The sequence below is a fragment of the Aplysia californica genome, unplaced genomic scaffold, assembly GCF_000002075.1.
Source record: "Aplysia californica isolate F4 #8 unplaced genomic scaffold, AplCal3.0 scaffold00106, whole genome shotgun sequence".
NCBI classification, from domain to species: Eukaryota; Metazoa; Mollusca; class Gastropoda; order Aplysiida; family Aplysiidae; genus Aplysia; species Aplysia californica.
In genome coordinates, this window is record NW_004797376.1 from 678,828 (window position 1) to 697,266 (window position 18,439).

Below are 18,439 nucleotides of genomic sequence, written 5' to 3' on the forward strand. Positions count from 1 at the left end.
GAGGGGTCAATTCATCCAGATGCTTTGTTTTCATCAGTTGAAGAAGTGGTTTGTGATCTGTTTCGATCAGGAATTTTGGCAATCCCACCAAAAAGTCTGCAAATCTCTCGCAGCACCAAGTAACTGCTAAGGCTTCCTTTTTTCAACTTGTGCATATCTTCGCTCTGTATCTGTAAGTGACCTTGACACACAATAGACTGGTTTCCAATCTGTGCCTTCTTTTTGCACCAGTACACCACCCATGCCATAGGATGATGCATCAGCTGATATCTTTGTTGACTTTTGAGGACTGTAGTGAATGAGTAAAGGCGCTGTACTCATCTGTTTCTTTAATAACTGGAATGTTTGTTTCTGCGGATCATCCCAGGTCCATATCGTTTCTTTTCTTAGTAAATCTCTCAACGGCTTTGTCCTTTCTGCCAGACCGGGTGCAAACTTTCCTATGTGATTCAACATGCCCAGGAAACTTCAGACATCGGCTATCTTTTCTGGTCTCGGGAACTTTGTGATGGCTTCTACCTTTTCTGGGTCTATTTGCAGACCTGCCACTCATCCCGATTTAGTCGGGATGTCCCGATTTTTTGCCCCAAATCTCAAGCATCCTGATTTTCCCGATTTCGATCGCGTGTATCCCAATTTTTTGTCCCAGTCTGCTGTTGTGCCAGATTTTTCTAAAAACTTACTCTGCCTTTTCCTTTATCGCGGGAAGCACCCGTTGAACTTTTTGTCAGTAGGAACTCTGAGCACTATTTCCCGAAATATCGATGCCGCATTTAGTAGTTGACTCGCCCCAAGTTGTGTGTGATCTTTTCCCGCACTCAGAATTCTCCAATGATAGCGTGGTAACTGTTACAATTTGGGACATACAAATAATCAATAATATTCGTAGTTCCGCTGCTACTTTCAAAACAAGCCTTGTCCGAGGTCTGGTAACTGCACGTTCACACCAAACACTCGGACGAGTGACTGTCTTTCTAATCCTTACACAACTACATGTAACTGCGCTGACAAGACTAACATACGGCCATTGTCGTTGCTTTAGTCTGAACGCATTATGAGGGATAAGAGATTTGTTGGTACAATTGGTCGGTCGGCCGCCGTTGTTATCCTAGAGTACGAGAAGTAGAACGACTGTCGCTCATCTGAGAGTTTTGTGTGAACGTGCAGTTAGTCGGACCCGTTAATAAAATTGTTTCAATCGTGCATTCGCGTCACGTGACATGACATCGCCATGTGAGTTTTGCGTGTCGGGGACCGTCCGTTGACGGGGTCAACTTAAGCTCATGTAATTCAGGACTTATTGGTTGGGGTGGGGAGGGGGGTATAGACACTTGGACTAGGAGTGCTTGACGTGATGCTTCAGGATTTACCAAAAATAGTAACTCGCACGCGCACGCGCACACACACACACACACACACACACACACACACACACACACACACACACACATACACACACGCGCACGCAAACAAACAAACAAAGACACTCAGAGGGCATAATAGGCCAAGTAATTTATGGACACCCCTGGAAAAATTTTAAGTCAGCTTTGGCAGTCACCTTGGTTGCTGTTGATCCCGATTTTTTTCACCAAATCCTGATTTTTGCTCCCTGAGATCCTGATTTTGAGATTTTATAGAGTGGCAGGTCTGTATTTGTATGCCTTTTTTGGATATAATGTGTCCGAGGAATTTGATGGATTTGACGCAAAAAACACACTTTTCGTTTTGGGTGACTCCTGCTTGCTTTATTCTTTGAAGTACCATATGAAGTCTGCTGTCGTGTTCTTCCTTATCCTTTCCTCCGATCAAGACATCGTCAATGTTGTCCACCACTCCAGGAATGCCCGACAAGATTTGGGTCATTTCCCTTTGAAAGACCTCCGTTCCTGAGCTGATTCCGAAAGGCAACCTCTTGAAGCAGTACCTCCCGTATGGCGTTATAAAAGTTATTAACTTTTGTGACTCTTTCTCTAGTGGTTTTTGAAAAAATCCACTATTGCTGTCTAGCTTACTGAAATATTCACATCCCGAGAGTTGAGCTAGCAGCTGATCTGTTGTAGGTAGGGGAAAATTTTCTCTTTGCACACTTTCATTCAACTTGGTGAAGTCTACACATAACCTGATTTTTCCGTTTGGCTTGGGAATGAAAGTTGGCGCAGAACTCTCGCAAATAGGCAAAAAAGCACGAGACCGGAAGCCGTAAACCGTTCGGAGAAAGAAAGATCGGCACTGTTTCTCTGAACGTTCGGAGGAATAGTCTCTTTGTAATAATAAAGGCGGAGACTTGGGGGTGGGAGGGAGGGGTGAAGGGAGGAGTTCAAATTTTAATAGTGAATTAGATCTAGTTGGCGCTTTTTCGGTTGTTCCCACCCTCCATTATTCACCGGTTTTGGCCCCAAGTTGGAAGAGTTGGTGGGTTTCATGCCCCCTGAATTTGACCATAATTCGATGTTTTGCAGAGTTATATATTTTTTTTATAGTAAAGGGTTTTACGGCGCTTGCAACTATATAGATCTAGATCTAGGCCCAAATTTAGGAAATACTGAAAAAGCGTTAATTGGGCTATACTAGGTAAATACTTTCACTCCCTTTCATGCTCAGGACACTCAGGTAGGCCTAGATTAATTATTCTTACAGCCGCTCCCTAAATCTTGTTCATTTAAATTTTATCCATTTTACACAAATATTTTGGACTTTAGATCTAGATATATCTAGATCTATACTTTAAATGACCGTCACAAATCAATAGTATTTAAAATATTTGATGGTTTTTATTCAAACTATAAACACTATAAACTTAACGCTAAACCTAAAAATTAGTAATTTCTGCGCTTTGGACTAATCTAGAGGGTTTCCGTTTCAGGGGAAGCCTCCCTGCCCACTGAAGTAAAAGAAATGGGGAGTTACAGGGAAGCATGCCTCACTGTTTTCCCCATAATTTGATGTTTTGCCATTAGGTGTGAAATTTTCTTGAAATTAATTGATGTGCAACAGTTTTAGTGGCCATATGTTGTGATTGGCAGCAAAACACTATGCCTGTCTCTGACCCCCAGAGGCTGTGCATATCTCGACGCGGTGAAAACAAGCGCTCGTCAGTTTTGGGGCATGTGCTGTTTTATTGGTATCACTATAAAGCTTGTTCAGCTGTCTTGCTATCGGTGAAAAAAATATCCATCTATCTTGAACAAAAGTGGAGATATTTGAGGTTGAAGAAGGTGGGGTCGACTGGTTTCAAAGTTAGCTAGAAAATGGCCACAAAAGTTTAGTTATTTCCATAGCTTGTTAGTCCGTTGAAACTGAAAACTTACATTATTTGTGTCTTTTGTGCATGTTTTGGTTCTGCCATTTTATTTGTATTGGCTCACAAATGCAAAAAAGGAAATAAAAATATCAAAACCCATTCTTATAGTACCTTGATTGGGAGTGTACTGGACCCTTGCAGATAGGTGACTTGGCACCACCCCTTTCCAGCACCACCCCATACCACTGTATAATTTTTAAATTTATATATTTGTAATATATGTATATGAAAAAAGCTTATGATCTTTTTTACGGTAATTTATTCTGTAATTTTTTATTTTTTTTTGCATTAGGGTAAAGTAAAGAGGAATGTCACAAGGAGAAAAGAAGTATATTCAGACGACTCTGTCAGAGTCTTTTACAAGGACAGACGAAAAGAAAAGGAAACATTGTAAGTATATAAACAGTGAACTGTCATCTTGGCTTGGTCTGGGCAGCAGTTGAACAAGGATCCCCCAATCTTTGGATTTGGGAGCAGTATTTTTATGCTATTCACCTAAGTGACAATCTGTCTTTGTCAGGCTGTACTTTGCTTTTGGCCCTTAGTTTAGAAAAGATAAAACTGACATGACATCTTTAGAGACTTGAGTTCAGTGCTTTGTTGCTGATGGGGATGGAATGATAATGGATAAGAATGCGAACGATTACAGTGTGCTCCTCACATGCTGTGGTCCTGAATGTTTTCTTGGAGCCGGAGATTATGAAACAGAAATGTGGATCAGAAGTTCTTTTCCTTTGAAGTCTTTTCTTTGAAGAAAGAGTCGGTGACTCAGTGACTAAGTGTGGAGAGATTAAGTTTATTATTTGTATAAATAAAGTTTCCTCTTTGGACTCTACAGACTTTCGTTATGAAAAAAACCAAAGTACAAATGGTTGTGTGGTCATGTATATATGTAAACCAAGTGCATTATTGTTAATCTGCTGTTGAATAACCTACTAGGCCTACTGTTTTCTGAAAAAACGATGTTTAACCCGAAAATAGACACCCCTTCCCCCCTCCCCCCTCTCTAAAGACAGAAATTAGCAGCTGAACAATTAAGCTCACTTCGTTTTACTAACTAGATGGCATCATTTGTGTAAAAGAATGAGCACTGGACAAATAAAAGATATATATATATATATATACTAAGCGCAATCATTGGAACTTGTCTAAAATGGTCACTCAAGATCTCCGAGAAAAAATGACCATTATAGACTGATGGCCGCTATGGACAGGGTTTAAGTTATGGTCTCTTACTGCAATGATGTAACTTCCATAATTCATTATCCCTGGTAAGAACTTAAAAAAAAAAAGAAAAGAAATGCTGCTAACATGCAAACAACCCAGTTATAGAGGTCATTGGCAAAATAAAGTAACATAAGAGGGGGGAAAAAATACCCCCAAAACCCAAGTGGGACCGGGGCAGCTGATGGCCACTGTAAGACAGACGCCACACTACCTGACATGACAGCACGACTTTTACTGAGGTCAGCAGTATGACTGGCTGTCATATTACATGTGGGCTGGGGCAGTGTGCTCAATTCATTGAAGAAATTTACTGAATTAGATATCATCGCACTCGTTCATACATGCATGCACATGCACTCATATAATGCAAACATATTGGCATGCGTGTCTCCTCTCCCCCCCCCCCCCCCCACACACACACACGCACACACACTTACACACTTGAGCACTCTCATGTATACACACACATTCTACTGATGTAGTACCAAATATTTACCAAACAAGGTGAATTTCGTTTACAGTGTTTTATGTAACTGGTTTGCATCATTTTACAGGTGAAGAAGACGTTGATCAGCTGGGCACAGAATCGAGCAGCATGGAACGTTCCAGGGACTCTAATGGGTATTTGCTTAAATCTTTATTTCATATTATACATCAGAATATGTATGATAACAAAGAGTTGGTGTTAACAGTAAACAGATCTTAGCCTGTCTCTCTTCAGAGAAATTCGCGCCTGCAACTCGCAACTTGCACGCGCAACTTTTCCCCTCAGCGTAACTTTTGCCATTTTCGTGAATTTGCGAATTTTAGCCAATTTTCTGCAAAAGTTGGAAAAATAATAATAAAATGTCTTTAAAAATGACTGAAACTTTCTTCCAAGACTAAAAATAACAACGCCAAGGGGGACAATTCGTACCTGAATATGTGAAATAGATTTACCACTATGCACTACAGGGTGTCCAGTGCCAGTGCCCATTCGTTGCCTGAAAATAACATGTTTGTTTTGGAGGCAACGAGCCGGGACCAATCGACTTGTGCCACGATAGCCGCTTTGCGCCCTCAATCTGGCGAGCACAACCGACCGGACCCCCCAATAGTCCTGTCTGGACTGAATCATCTTTTAGCTAGATCTAGATCTAGAGTAAATTAATCGTAAACATGATCGCCTGATTACTTAGCTTGCTTGGTTCCATAGCACTAGGTAAAGATATATCTAGATCTAGCATAAAAATTTGTGAAAAACTTTAAATCTTAGGCTAAGAGGGTAGATCTACACATGGATCGATTCATCCAGAAAACCCGCCAGGGACGTTCAAATATAATTTCTTATGCTTGGAAGGGGGGGGGGGGGTCTTTAACTCCTGTAAAGGAAAAGTGTGAGAAGGTGGGAGGGGGGTGGGGGGGTCTTGAACGAATGTAATATTACACTTTTGTTAGGTGGAAAAATAACTAGGAAAATAATTTATGACAACATTAAAAAAAAAATAACACACAAAAAAAGAGTAACTATACTATTCACTTAGAGCATCAAACATGGCATTGTGGCGATGCATGAGGTCCTCGAGGAGGACTCTTCTTTAGAATATTGATGCGATTGGGCTCAAATTGCCATTGCTCTGTTATTGAGAAATCAATATTTTGCAGTTCTAGATCTAGATCTAAATTGTCAAATTATTTTTTTCGCCCAAAAATCACTATTTTTTGTGAAATTGCTTAAAAAGTACCACTCAAGATGTGTAAGTTTATTCCAAATGCAATTCTGAATAATTCCATATACGATACGAGTGTTTTTTTTCTGTTTGTGAATGCATCATGTCCATTTTTCAAGATCAAAAATAAAAATTTTTTTTTTTTAAATGTCGGATGTCATGATCCAACTGTGCAAATTTTATGGAATGTACATAAATAACTACAAATTTTTCAATATTTTTCAGTTCTGTATTCATTTATGGTTATTTTGATTATCATTTGACTCGGTGCAAACATATTTTTTGAGTTTCACCGAAGTTAGAGTTATTTTCAAATTTTATCTGAATCCTAGCAATATTGTATTGAATAATCGCCTTGTACAGGAACCAAAGTTAAAAAATTCACAAATAAACATTACAAATGTATTCTACCAATCATACTGAAAATTTCGGTGTATAATATGTTAATATTTATTTGAATTTGTGGCCCCAAAGACCTTTTAACTGCGCACTAGTCACCATCTCATTCCACCTTCCCGAAAAAAGTTCGTCCACAAGCCGAAAATAATACGCAGCGAATGAGTTAAGCAAAACCCATGAAAGCATAATCTCCACATGCGAAATGAAATGTCTCAGCAAAACCCTTAACATCACAAGATGAGACAGGCAGAGAAATGTAGAAGTAAGAGCAGCTATCGGCACTGAGTCCTGCCTGCGTTACATAGAAAGACAAAGGATAAAATGATTTGGCCACCTGTTACGCATGTCACCTGACCTGCCAGCCTCGAGGGCCTACAACACCAAGCACTCAGGCTATAAAGGAAGAGGAAGGCCATGCAAAAGGTGGATCGATGGTGTCAGGGAAACCCTAAGAAAATAATAACATCACAACTGAAAAAGCTGCAAAGCTGGCCTACCATAGGAAACTGCATCTCCCCTTGACACTTAACGGCGACAGAAGATGAAAAAGTAAAAGTAAAAGTACCGTTCAAATCATCCCATTGATTTTCATATTTTTCTTTGTTCTTTTTACCATTTCTTTTACTGCTTTTGTATTATTGTTGTCATTATAATTATTTAGTTTGTAAAATGTGTCACTACGCAGTGGAATCAGGCCCTCATAAACTTTTGAGCATAATATGGAGTTTTGGTGTAATCTTAAAACCTATTCATTGAATAAGAAATACCAGTCTACCTAAAAAGTAGTCGAGATATTCACACAAGTATAGTCTTTGTCAGGCTATACTTTGCTTTTGGCCCTTAATTTAGATAAGATAAGATTGACACCTTTAGACTTATTGTCTTAAAGCTAATTCATTTGTCTTGTCTTACTTTCTACTATAAAAAAACCCCCAAACCCATCCATCTATTTTGAGCAGAAGTCGAGATATTCGCATTTAAAGATGGTGGGGGTGGGGGTCGCCTGGTTTCAGAGGTAAAAGTAGTGAGAAAATGACCTTCAAAGTTTGGTGATTTTCATAGCTTGGAAACTGAAAATTTACTTTTTTTGTGCCTTTGATCAACATATTTCAGTAAAATGCACCCAGAAAATGTTTTTAATTGGACACATGTAAAATGTGCTTAGCCAAAAAACAAAAATCCAATTTAAAAATGCCGATATTTTGGATTTCATTATTTTGATGCGCGCCTGATTTCACCACAATGCCTCACATATGTTGAATATTATACTTTTCACTTCACAGTAATTTGTGAAAATCAATAAGAGTCACAACGGTTAATCCGGAAACAGCAGTAAACGGAAAGAAATCAAAATCCCTTTTCTTTTTGTTTCTATTTTTGCAACCTCTCTAAACTGAATATCCAAACTGAAGAAAATCTGGTGGCGGTTCTGCAGATTTTGTTTCAGCGGACTTCAATGTAGTTTTCACATTAGATCTTCTTTTGAATTGCTTGTAAGAACTTTCAAACTAAGAGCAAAAAATGTGGAGAAATCATACATGAAATTTGAGATAAAGCATTTGTAGCATTTTTGTTTTTAGTGTGTTTTTTAAGTGAACATTACATTTTCGTTTTTGTATTTCCTTTCTGTCCTGTTTTCATTTCTACATTTCCTTATCCTTAGGCATGGAGGAATTTTCAATAGCTATATATATATATATAAAAAAAACTTGGTGGGTGGTTAGGGGGTGCTTTGGTGTAGTTTGCTTCCTCTTTCCTATCGAACACCTATTGTCTTTATCTTTCCGCCTTTGCTTCATATATTACTGTCTAGTAACACCTTATCTTCAGCACTTCATGACATATCTTTGTTGCATGCGCTGCAAATTTTCACTAAAACTAATAAACAGACAAACTGTACAGCTTATAGGCTCTCATTTCTGTTACATATGTTGCTCAATATATTTTGTTACCTTCATTAGGGGAGCGAAGGCTTTGAAACCTGGTCCTTCAGCTAATGATGAAAGAAAGGGTTTTCCTGGTTCTCGTGGTAAGTAAAAGTTATATATGATATATGCAATTGAATCTGTTCGAGATGCCCCCCCCCCCCCCAGGCAGTGCTACTGACTGAAGTGTCTTCAGGCCATTCCCAAAGGTGGGATATTAACATGTTCTTATGCACAGTAAAATTGTAAATGGTTGATTTATCAATGTCATTCTCATACTGTGCTGGAACAACATTGGGGAGAGCTGCTGTGTGTGCCTAAAGAAAGGTACCCAAAAGTTGGATTTTAACCATTTAGAGTTAAGGGTTGTACTTAATAGAACATTCAATGCTGAACACATTATTTTTATGAATTTTTGAGATCTCAAGTAGTTTTTGAGATATTGCACATTTTGCGAGGTAGATAATAAAGATCTAATTTTGAGAAAATTAGCTTTTCAGTTTAGAACACATACAAACTAAAAAAAAAAGACAATTTTTCAATTGTTTCTAATGTATTTACTCTTTGAAATCTCATTTCCAATTCGGCATTCAGTTGACATCAATGTCATGATTAGAATTCAATGGTAAAACATAGCGGGGAAGAGAAAACGTGCTTCAAGAATAGATTTTTAATATTTTTTAAAAGCAGTTTTCATTATCCTTTTAAAACATACCCTACCCTCAAAATAATTCAAAATAAAACATTTAGAAGTCAAATCAACGAGAACTCTGTTAACACATTGTTAAAAATTGGTGTAACTATCATTTTTTTTATTGAAGCACATTTTGGTCAAAAAAGTGATTTTTTGTCATTATCAGCCTGTAGCTCAAAATGGTCTTTGGCTGCTTTTGGTACCTTTCTTTAGGCATACACACTTATAATGTTGAAAGACATTGTTGAAAGACTGATTAGTCATTTTGAGAGATCGAATAGTTATTGTTGTTTTCTTTAAAACTGTTGCTTCAGTTGTTTTGACTTTAAAAGAGCCGTGTGAAATGGTGGTGGTATGGCTGAGTTTGGTGACGTGAAATGAATTGAGATCATTGAGTGAATGGTAGTAAACAGTCCTAAAGTTGTATTAAAAAAAGGCTTGTGATGCTCATGATAGACGAACTGTGGAGAATATGCTGTGAACTTGCTATATTTTGTTTTCTTTTCATTCTTTCCCAGCTTTGTCACTCTATACCAATTTTGTGGAGAGTGTTGGTAGTAATCTGCATTTTAAAAGGGTCAAAAAGTTTCCCTTCAGCAGACTTGCCAAGTACCCTGACAAAATAAGATTTTACTGAACTGGTGTCAAACCATAATATTTGATTTTTGATTGTCCATAAAGCAAAGGACAAGGAAACATAGACTTTTGACAAGATATGCGAGTATTGATTACTTTCTGTTTTCCTTCTGTGTCATGACGTTGTGGAATTCGGCACTCGTCAGTTTTTGAGCATACAGAGTTAATGGTATAATCATAAAGTTTGTTTGTTTGTCTTGCTTTTGGTGAGAAAAAAGTCCATCTATGTTGAATAGAAATAGAGATATTTGCAATTGAAGGAGGTGGGGGTCACCTGGTGTCAGAGCTGAAATTAGCGAGAAAATGGCCACTAAATTTTGGCAACTTCCCAAGCTTGAGTGTCCTTTGAAGATAGAAGTTTACCATTTCTTGTCTCATTAATCAATATTTATTAGTAAATCCACTCAGAGCTGTGTTTTAACTCTTTTCCTACCAGGCCAAAATCCACCACTGGCCCAGAGCTTTTCCCTGACCTGTTTTTACGCCCCTACCCCACCAAAGGAAAATGTCAAAACATCCAACTAAACGCTCTCAAACCATATCATATGGCCCATCAAACTGAAGGTTAGAAAATAAGCTATGAGATGGTGATACAATATTGAAGATTTATTCCAATTACATTAGTTTGGGGTTTCTAAAAGTGATTATGCAATATCGAAGGTGTCATATGAAATAAACATTTTTCTTGTTTTGAAAGGTCATATCTATAAAAGTACAACAACAGCATCATTCAAACTTTCCAGGTAGGTTGACTCAAGTAATGCAAAGAAATTCTGAAAATTATGTATGTGTACCTAATATAGAAGTGAAAATATGACACATATACTGAAGTCAGGGGGGGGGGGGGGGGCGCTTTTCTTCTCTTTTTTCCGTTTCAAAGGGGACAAAAAAAGCTTTGAAATGACTAAAAAATCATCTCTCGGAGATATATTTTCTTTCGTATCCGTTAACAGGAAGTCTATTCTATTATATTGAAACCGAGGATCGGGCGAGAATTTCATTACTGGATTGGAATAGATAGCGAGCCACCCGAGCCGTATTTTGCGGCTTTCGGTCCAGCGAGGCCACGTCCGCGAGCATGCGGCTCTCGGTAGGGAAAGTGTTAACCCTTCCAGCCCCAAGCGTGTATATTTTCAGCACAGCTTGTACCTCCCACCATTCCAAGAGCGTATATTTTGTTTCGGGAGGTACCAATTTTGCGCATTTTTCTAAATTAGCGAACCTAATTAAACTGTAATTTTCATAATATTCGTTCATTTACCTTTGAACACTGTTCTATGTTATTACCTAAACCTCATTACAAAGATACTAGATCACTTTTTAGAATGCATACAAGTTTCTCTGAAGAAGTACCGCTGTATTGGCTGGGGCTGGGGTAAGGAAGTGCACAAAAATGGCTGGGGCTGGAAGGGTTAAATGGACAAACAAGGTGCTGTACCTGAGGTACAGTACTCTTTTGAACCTAGGGCCATGCTGACTTGTCCAATTTCTTCTTCTTCTTCTGCTACTTCTTTCTCCTCCTCTTCCTCCACTCTTCCTGTCCTTTATTTAATCCTCTTTCTTTCTCAGTTAAAAACACCTTTTGCTCACTCACTCCTTTTACATATTCCTCCAAACTCCCAATGGTAAGGTAGGTAAGATCGAGACCAAGTCTTTTCATATGCAGACAAATCTCAGAGGTCCTGTGTATATGTTGTGCTCGTTGAAACCATAGAAGAGCAGGCAACCAGAAAAAATATCCCTATCACAATCACACCTTCAGAAATGGTAAGACACACCACTACACCTTCCTCGATTCCAAACATACTGACATCATGCATATCGGACCTGAGCAATACAGCCCCGAGTCCGGATGACATCCACAACCAGATCATTAGACATTTACCCACAGAATTACTTACACTCCTGCTAGATATATATGACATGTGGCGGTCTCCAGTGCTTATTCAGGAAAACTTGATCCACTCTGGATCATCTGGTCTGCCTGGAGATCTTTGTTTGTCGAAGGAGGCCACATGATCGCCATCTTTTTTTACCACGAAAAAGCCTTTGACACAACCTGGAAGTACGGCATTCTCAGAGACCTGCACGCTCTCGGCATACGCGGTCACCTCCCCGCCTTCATTGGCAATTTTCTGAAGAACCATTCCTTCCAGATTTGTGTCGGATCCTCCCTTTTGGTCCTCACCAACAGGAGGAAGGTGTTCCCCTGGGAAGCATCCTTTCTCCTCTCCTATTTGAAATTATTAATAGATTCCATCGTTAAGACCCTCCAAATAGCATAGACTGCTCATTATATGTTGACGACTTCCTGATATGCTGTCTTTCAAGAAAACCTCAACTAAGATCTATGCACAAACTTGAAAAGTGGGCAAATAATAAGGGTTTCACGTTTTCCCCATCAAAGACGGTTGCAGTGCACCGTGCATCTCTGCTGATCAGGCAAACATGTACTGCAGCAGGATTTGATGCGATATTGGGAAAGGATTCCCGTCAATGACCAGGCCCATTTCCTTGGCATTATATTTGACAAGAAACTCATTTTCATTCCACACATAAAAGACCTTCGCTTATCGCTTCCGGAGTGGGGCGAGGACTCAACACACCTTCTCCATCTATACATTTCCCTTGCCTGATCCAGGCTTGACTACGGCTGTCAGGTTTAGGGATCGGCAAAACCCCTCGTCCTGAAAATGGTATACCCAGTACAAAACCAAGGACTCGCCTCGCCCTGGGGGCTTTCTGCACTTCTCCAGTGGAGAGCCTCCAGGCCGAGGCAGACATACCATCCTTCCCACTCAGACACACACAACTCTCACTACAATACAGTAGTCTTCACCTAAACGCACGCCATACAAAAGCACGCTCCGCTCAAACGCACGCTTTCGTCCTGTGACAGGTTTTTTACTATATAATTTAGATGTACACACGCACGGTCACTCCCTCTAAATGCACGCTCCGATCCGTGAAACATGCCGACAAGTTAAGCTTGGCAAGGGGAAATTTTCACTACAACCTGCACAGCTTGCATAAGGCAAGCCTAGAATTTACTAGAAAACCGGATATTTGGTGAGAGTGCCCCTCACGCCGGACAAAGAGAGTGATAGACAGCGTTTACACACCCTACTTTCCACTGACGCATAGGTCTCTTCTCTTTTTTCCGTTTCAAAGGGGACAAAAAAAGCTTTGAAATGACTAAAAAATCATCTCTCGGAGATATATTTTCTTTCGTATCCGTTAACAGGAAGTCTATTCTATTATATTGAAACCGAGGATCGGGCGAGAATTTCATTACTGGATTGGAATAGATAGCGAGCCACCGGAGCCGTATTTTGCGGCTTTCGGTCCAGCGAGGCCACGTCCGCGAGCATGCGGCTCTCGGTAGGGAAAGTGTTAACCCTTCCAGCCCCAAGCGTGTATATTTTCAGCACAGCTTGTACCTCCCACCATTCCAAGAGCGTATATTTTGTTTCGGGAGGTACCAATTTTGCGCATTTTTCTAAATTAGCGAACCTAATTAAACTGTAATTTTCATAATATTCGTTCATTTACCTTTGAACACTGTTCTATGTTATTACCTAAACCTCATTACAAAGATACTAGATCACTTTTTAGAATGCATACAAGTTTCTCTGAAGAAGTACCGCTGTATTGGCTGGGGCTGGGGTAAGGAAGTGCACAAAAATGGCTGGGGCTGGAAGGGTTAAATGGACAAACAAGGTGCTGTACCTGAGGTACAGTACTCTTTTGAACCTAGGGCCATGCTGACTTGTCCAATTTCTTCTTCTTCTTCTGCTACTTCTTTCTCCTCCTCTTCCTCCACTCTTCCTGTCCTTTATTTAATCCTCTTTCTTTCTCAGTTAAAAACACCTTTTGCTCACTCACTCCTTTTACATATTCCTCCAAACTCCCAATGGTAAGGTAGGTAAGATCGAGACCAAGTCTTTTCATATGCAGACAAATCTCAGAGGTCCTGTGTATATGTTGTGCTCGTTGAAACCATAGAAGAGCAGGCAACCAGAAAAAATATCCCTATCACAATCACACCTTCAGAAATGGTAAGACACACCACTACACCTTCCTCGATTCCAAACATACTGACATCATGCATATCGGACCTGAGCAATACAGCCCCGAGTCCGGATGACATCCACAACCAGATCATTAGACATTTACCCACAGAATTACTTACACTCCTGCTAGATATATATGACATGTGGCGGTCTCCAGTGCTTATTCAGGAAAACTTGATCCACTCTGGATCATCTGGTCTGCCTGGAGATCTTTGTTTGTCGAAGGAGGCCACATGATCGCCATCTTTTTTTACCACGAAAAAGCCTTTGACACAACCTGGAAGTACGGCATTCTCAGAGACCTGCACGCTCTCGGCATACGCGGTCACCTCCCCGCCTTCATTGGCAATTTTCTGAAGAACCATTCCTTCCAGATTTGTGTCGGATCCTCCCTTTTGGTCCTCACCAACAGGAGGAAGGTGTTCCCCTGGGAAGCATCCTTTCTCCTCTCCTATTTGAAATTATTAATAGATTCCATCGTTAAGACCCTCCAAATAGCATAGACTGCTCATTATATGTTGACGACTTCCTGATATGCTGTCTTTCAAGAAAACCTCAACTAAGATCTATGCACAAACTTGAAAAGTGGGCAAATAATAAGGGTTTCACGTTTTCCCCATCAAAGACGGTTGCAGTGCACCGTGCATCTCTGCTGATCAGGCAAACATGTACTGCAGCAGGATTTGATGCGATATTGGGAAAGGATTCCCGTCAATGACCAGGCCCATTTCCTTGGCATTATATTTGACAAGAAACTCATTTTCATTCCACACATAAAAGACCTTCGCTTATCGCTTCCGGAGTGGGGCGAGGACTCAACACACCTTCTCCATCTATACATTTCCCTTGCCTGATCCAGGCTTGACTACGGCTGTCAGGTTTAGGGATCGGCAAAACCCCTCGTCCTGAAAATGGTATACCCAGTACAAAACCAAGGACTCGCCTCGCCCTGGGGGCTTTCTGCACTTCTCCAGTGGAGAGCCTCCAGGCCGAGGCAGACATACCATCCTTCCCACTCAGACACACACAACTCTCACTACAATACAGTAGTCTTCACCTAAACGCACGCCATACAAAAGCACGCTCCGCTCAAACGCACGCTTTCGTCCTGTGACAGGTTTTTTACTATATAATTTAGATGTACACACGCACGGTCACTCCCTCTAAATGCACGCTCCGATCCGTGAAACATGCCGACAAGTTAAGCTTGGCAAGGGGAAATTTTCACTACAACCTGCACAGCTTGCATAAGGCAAGCCTAGAATTTACTAGAAAACCGGATATTTGGTGAGAGTGCCCCTCACGCCGGACAAAGAGAGTGATAGACAGCGTTTACACACCCTACTTTCCACTGACGCATAGGTCTCGGTCTCGGTCTCGGGCTGGCTATTATATGTTGGGGGGGGGGGGGGGGTGGATGGGATTGGGGGGACTGAAATGTTTTTTGATTGGTCACTGGAAATGTATCTTTAAGAGTAGGTTTCTGACTGGTGTTTGAGTTTGCGTGACTGCGTGTAATGTTTAGTTAGATCTAGACCTGATGCGCGAAATGCGTAAATGTCGTAAAACACTAGACAGGCCTCTATAGAATTAAAGATTAACCAAGTAAGCCTAATTAGCTGCGCTCGAAGAACTTATAACGTAGATCTACCCGTTCAACGAATCACAAGACAAAATGTTTCTCAAGGATGATTCTGCATGAATTTACGGTGGGGGGTGGTCGCTTGGAAAGCCACGTGGCTGGTCCGTCGTCTCTATGACTATCACCAACCGTTTCCTCATAGGCTATCTGTTCCCGACGTTTTTAGTGTATATTCATTACTTTGAGTTTGTCCCCCTTTGTATTCTTAAGCCCTGTCGGGAACTCGGAGAATCCTTCACAAAACAGCCACGTATCGTCACATTATCTGCCAAAATGACCCCCTCCTCCAAGGGAGATCACCAGAGTAATAAGGAATTGAGATGACAGCGTCCCTTCCTCCCCTTGCAAAGGTTCATGTAAACGCATGCTCCGTATAAACACGCTCAGGATCCCTCCCGAGCACCGTGCATTTAGGCGGAGACTACTGTACGCAATTTAGTAAAGCTCAACACCAGAGAACCCAGCACATGTTTGTATTTTCAGAACAAACCCAGACATCTTAAACAAATTCCAAAACAACAGAAAACTAATCAAACCCTTCGGCTTCAAAGTCCTTGAGGACCTTAAAAACATACAATTTTCCAAACAAGACATCCAATAATTTATTTTCCCCGAACTCCCTCCATGGCACCTCACCAAGGCAAAAATAGACTTTCACTGTTTCAGCTGACCACACACACTAAAGCAAGCACAAATGCCAAAACATAGCAGAATACAAAAAACTTATAGAAAAATACCCCGGTGCGGAGCTTATCTTCACAGATGGCTCTAAATTGGACTCCACCTTGGGCGCTACTGCCCTATCCTCTAACATTACACACCAGAGGAGACTCCATTCCGAAGCTTCCATTTTCTCTGCGGAGGCCTCTGCCATTGGCACTGGACTCCGTAGAAAATTTCCCTAGCCAATCTGTGAATCTTTCCTTATCCTATCTGACTCTCTGTCTTTCATTACCTCACTTATGAGAAACTACACACTCTTACACCCAAAAATAGTCAGGTTACAACAAAAAATACACGCTTTGACTGAAACCGGGAAAAGTATCGTGTTCGCATGGCTACCTGGCCATTTGGGCATCCGAGGAAACGAGTAAGTGGACCTCCTTATGAAGGAATCCTTGTCCCTTCTGTTGGGATCAACGATGAACACTCTCCCACAGATTGACTTTAAAAATAAAGTAAAAAAACTACACCTCTGTGGGAGACTCATCGGAAAAAAACAAGAAAAGAATAAATTACACACCATCAAGCCCAATCTGGGTCAGCAAAAACTTTCGGGCCTCTCCAGAAGAGACAAAATCATTTTTACCTGATTACGCATTGGACACATGTCCCTGACACACAAATACACCTCCTTCAGGGAGAAGAGAAGCTGTTTGGTGTCGGATGCGACACAGATTTTACCATTAGACACATTTTAACAGAATGTCTAGACTTTGGAGAGACCGGAATGAAATATTTCAATGCTAAAAATTACAAGACCTGTTTTTCGTCGTTGATCCCAACAGAATCCTTGATTTTATAAAGGCCATTGACCTTTATGGAATATTGTAAATACATATATTTTGATTTTTTTAGATTAGATTACCATTTTTAAGATTGTTATTTGACCTCCAATTTTTAACTATTTAAAATCTGATCGTTGACTCGAGCCAAGCTGTGCAGTGAGCTGTTGTGAATGAGATCAACTTTTGTTTCGCACGCTCATATGACCTTATGCACTTGCGAGCGCCGTAAAACTCTTACTAGAACAAAACACCACACCTTTTTCGATTCCAAACATATTGACTATTATGTGGGATGTTGGCAGGTGCTTTGCTGTGGTTTGCTCTTTTTTTCCTGTCAAGGATCTATCGTCCTTGTCTCTCCTCCTTTTTTGTTAGGACAGTCAAAGAAAAAGAAAGAGAAGTTTATTATGATGTTTATTTTCTTTTCCTTGTCTTTGCAGGAGGTGCTTCAAGGGATAAACCTCTAAACAGTAATATTGAGGAATCTGACAATGGGTATGATCTGCTTTATTTTTAACCTTTTCTATAATTGGAACATCCTTGTGCATAAGTCAGAGCAAGAACTCTGGGTTTTTTTGGGGGCAAGGCACCAACTCTTTTCCACTTGTATGAAATTTCTGAGAGCATAATTTTTGTTGTTGATTTTTTACTGGAGGCTCATACTTTCACTTTGACAAGAAACAAGAGTATCCCCTTTTGACTCCTCTTTTCAGGGCAATTAAAACGCCTTAGAATTGCTAATTTTTCTTTTTAGGAACAGCGATATATGTATATGGGATATTGTATTTTAAAATTGAGAGTAATTTGTAAAAACGAATGAAAATGAGCCGAAGCAAAATTTTTGGCACCACCAGTTAAAAAGTTATCCAGATTCCTAATTGTAGAGTGGTTGCAGTGATGATTTGAGTGTATGAAGAAAGGGAAATAGTAATAAATGACACAGAGCATTTATATTGCGCAAAAAATGCAGAATACAAAAAAACCCCTCACTCACAGCCACATTAAAAACTACTGGAATGGCAATAGACAAATTATGATAAGACTCTCTCTCTCTCTCTCTCTCTCTCTCTCTCTCTCTCTCTCTCTCTCTCACACACACACACACACACACACTCCATTTCCAATCTTGGGGATTCTAGTAGAGTTTTGGATTTGTTTGGGGTTAAGGAGGCTCTGGTTAAATGTGATAATAGTGCACATGGTATAACAGAAAATGTAGCATTACAGTCATATAAGAATGGTTTTAGATAATGATGCCCACTGTTACTTTTTGACAGGTAGGGCCATGGAATGTCAGCCATTATTTGTCATGTGAGCTATTTTAA

At 40.2% G+C, this 18,439-nt stretch overlaps 1 protein-coding gene across 1 annotated transcript in view; it reads left to right on the top strand.

Moving 5' to 3' along the window:
* Positions 1-3,593: 3,593 nt before the first annotated feature.
* Positions 3,594-18,439, top strand: part of LOC101858620 (poly(ADP-ribose) glycohydrolase) — a gene marked incomplete at its 5' end in the record, with an annotated part of 59,810 nt that continues 44,964 nt past the window's right edge. Inside the window, 4 exon segments of the mRNA XM_013080931.1 lie at positions 3,594-3,691; positions 5,083-5,149; positions 8,598-8,665; positions 17,555-17,609. Of these exon segments, the coding sequence (XP_012936385.1) occupies positions 3,610-3,691; positions 5,083-5,149; positions 8,598-8,665; positions 17,555-17,609 (272 nt within the window).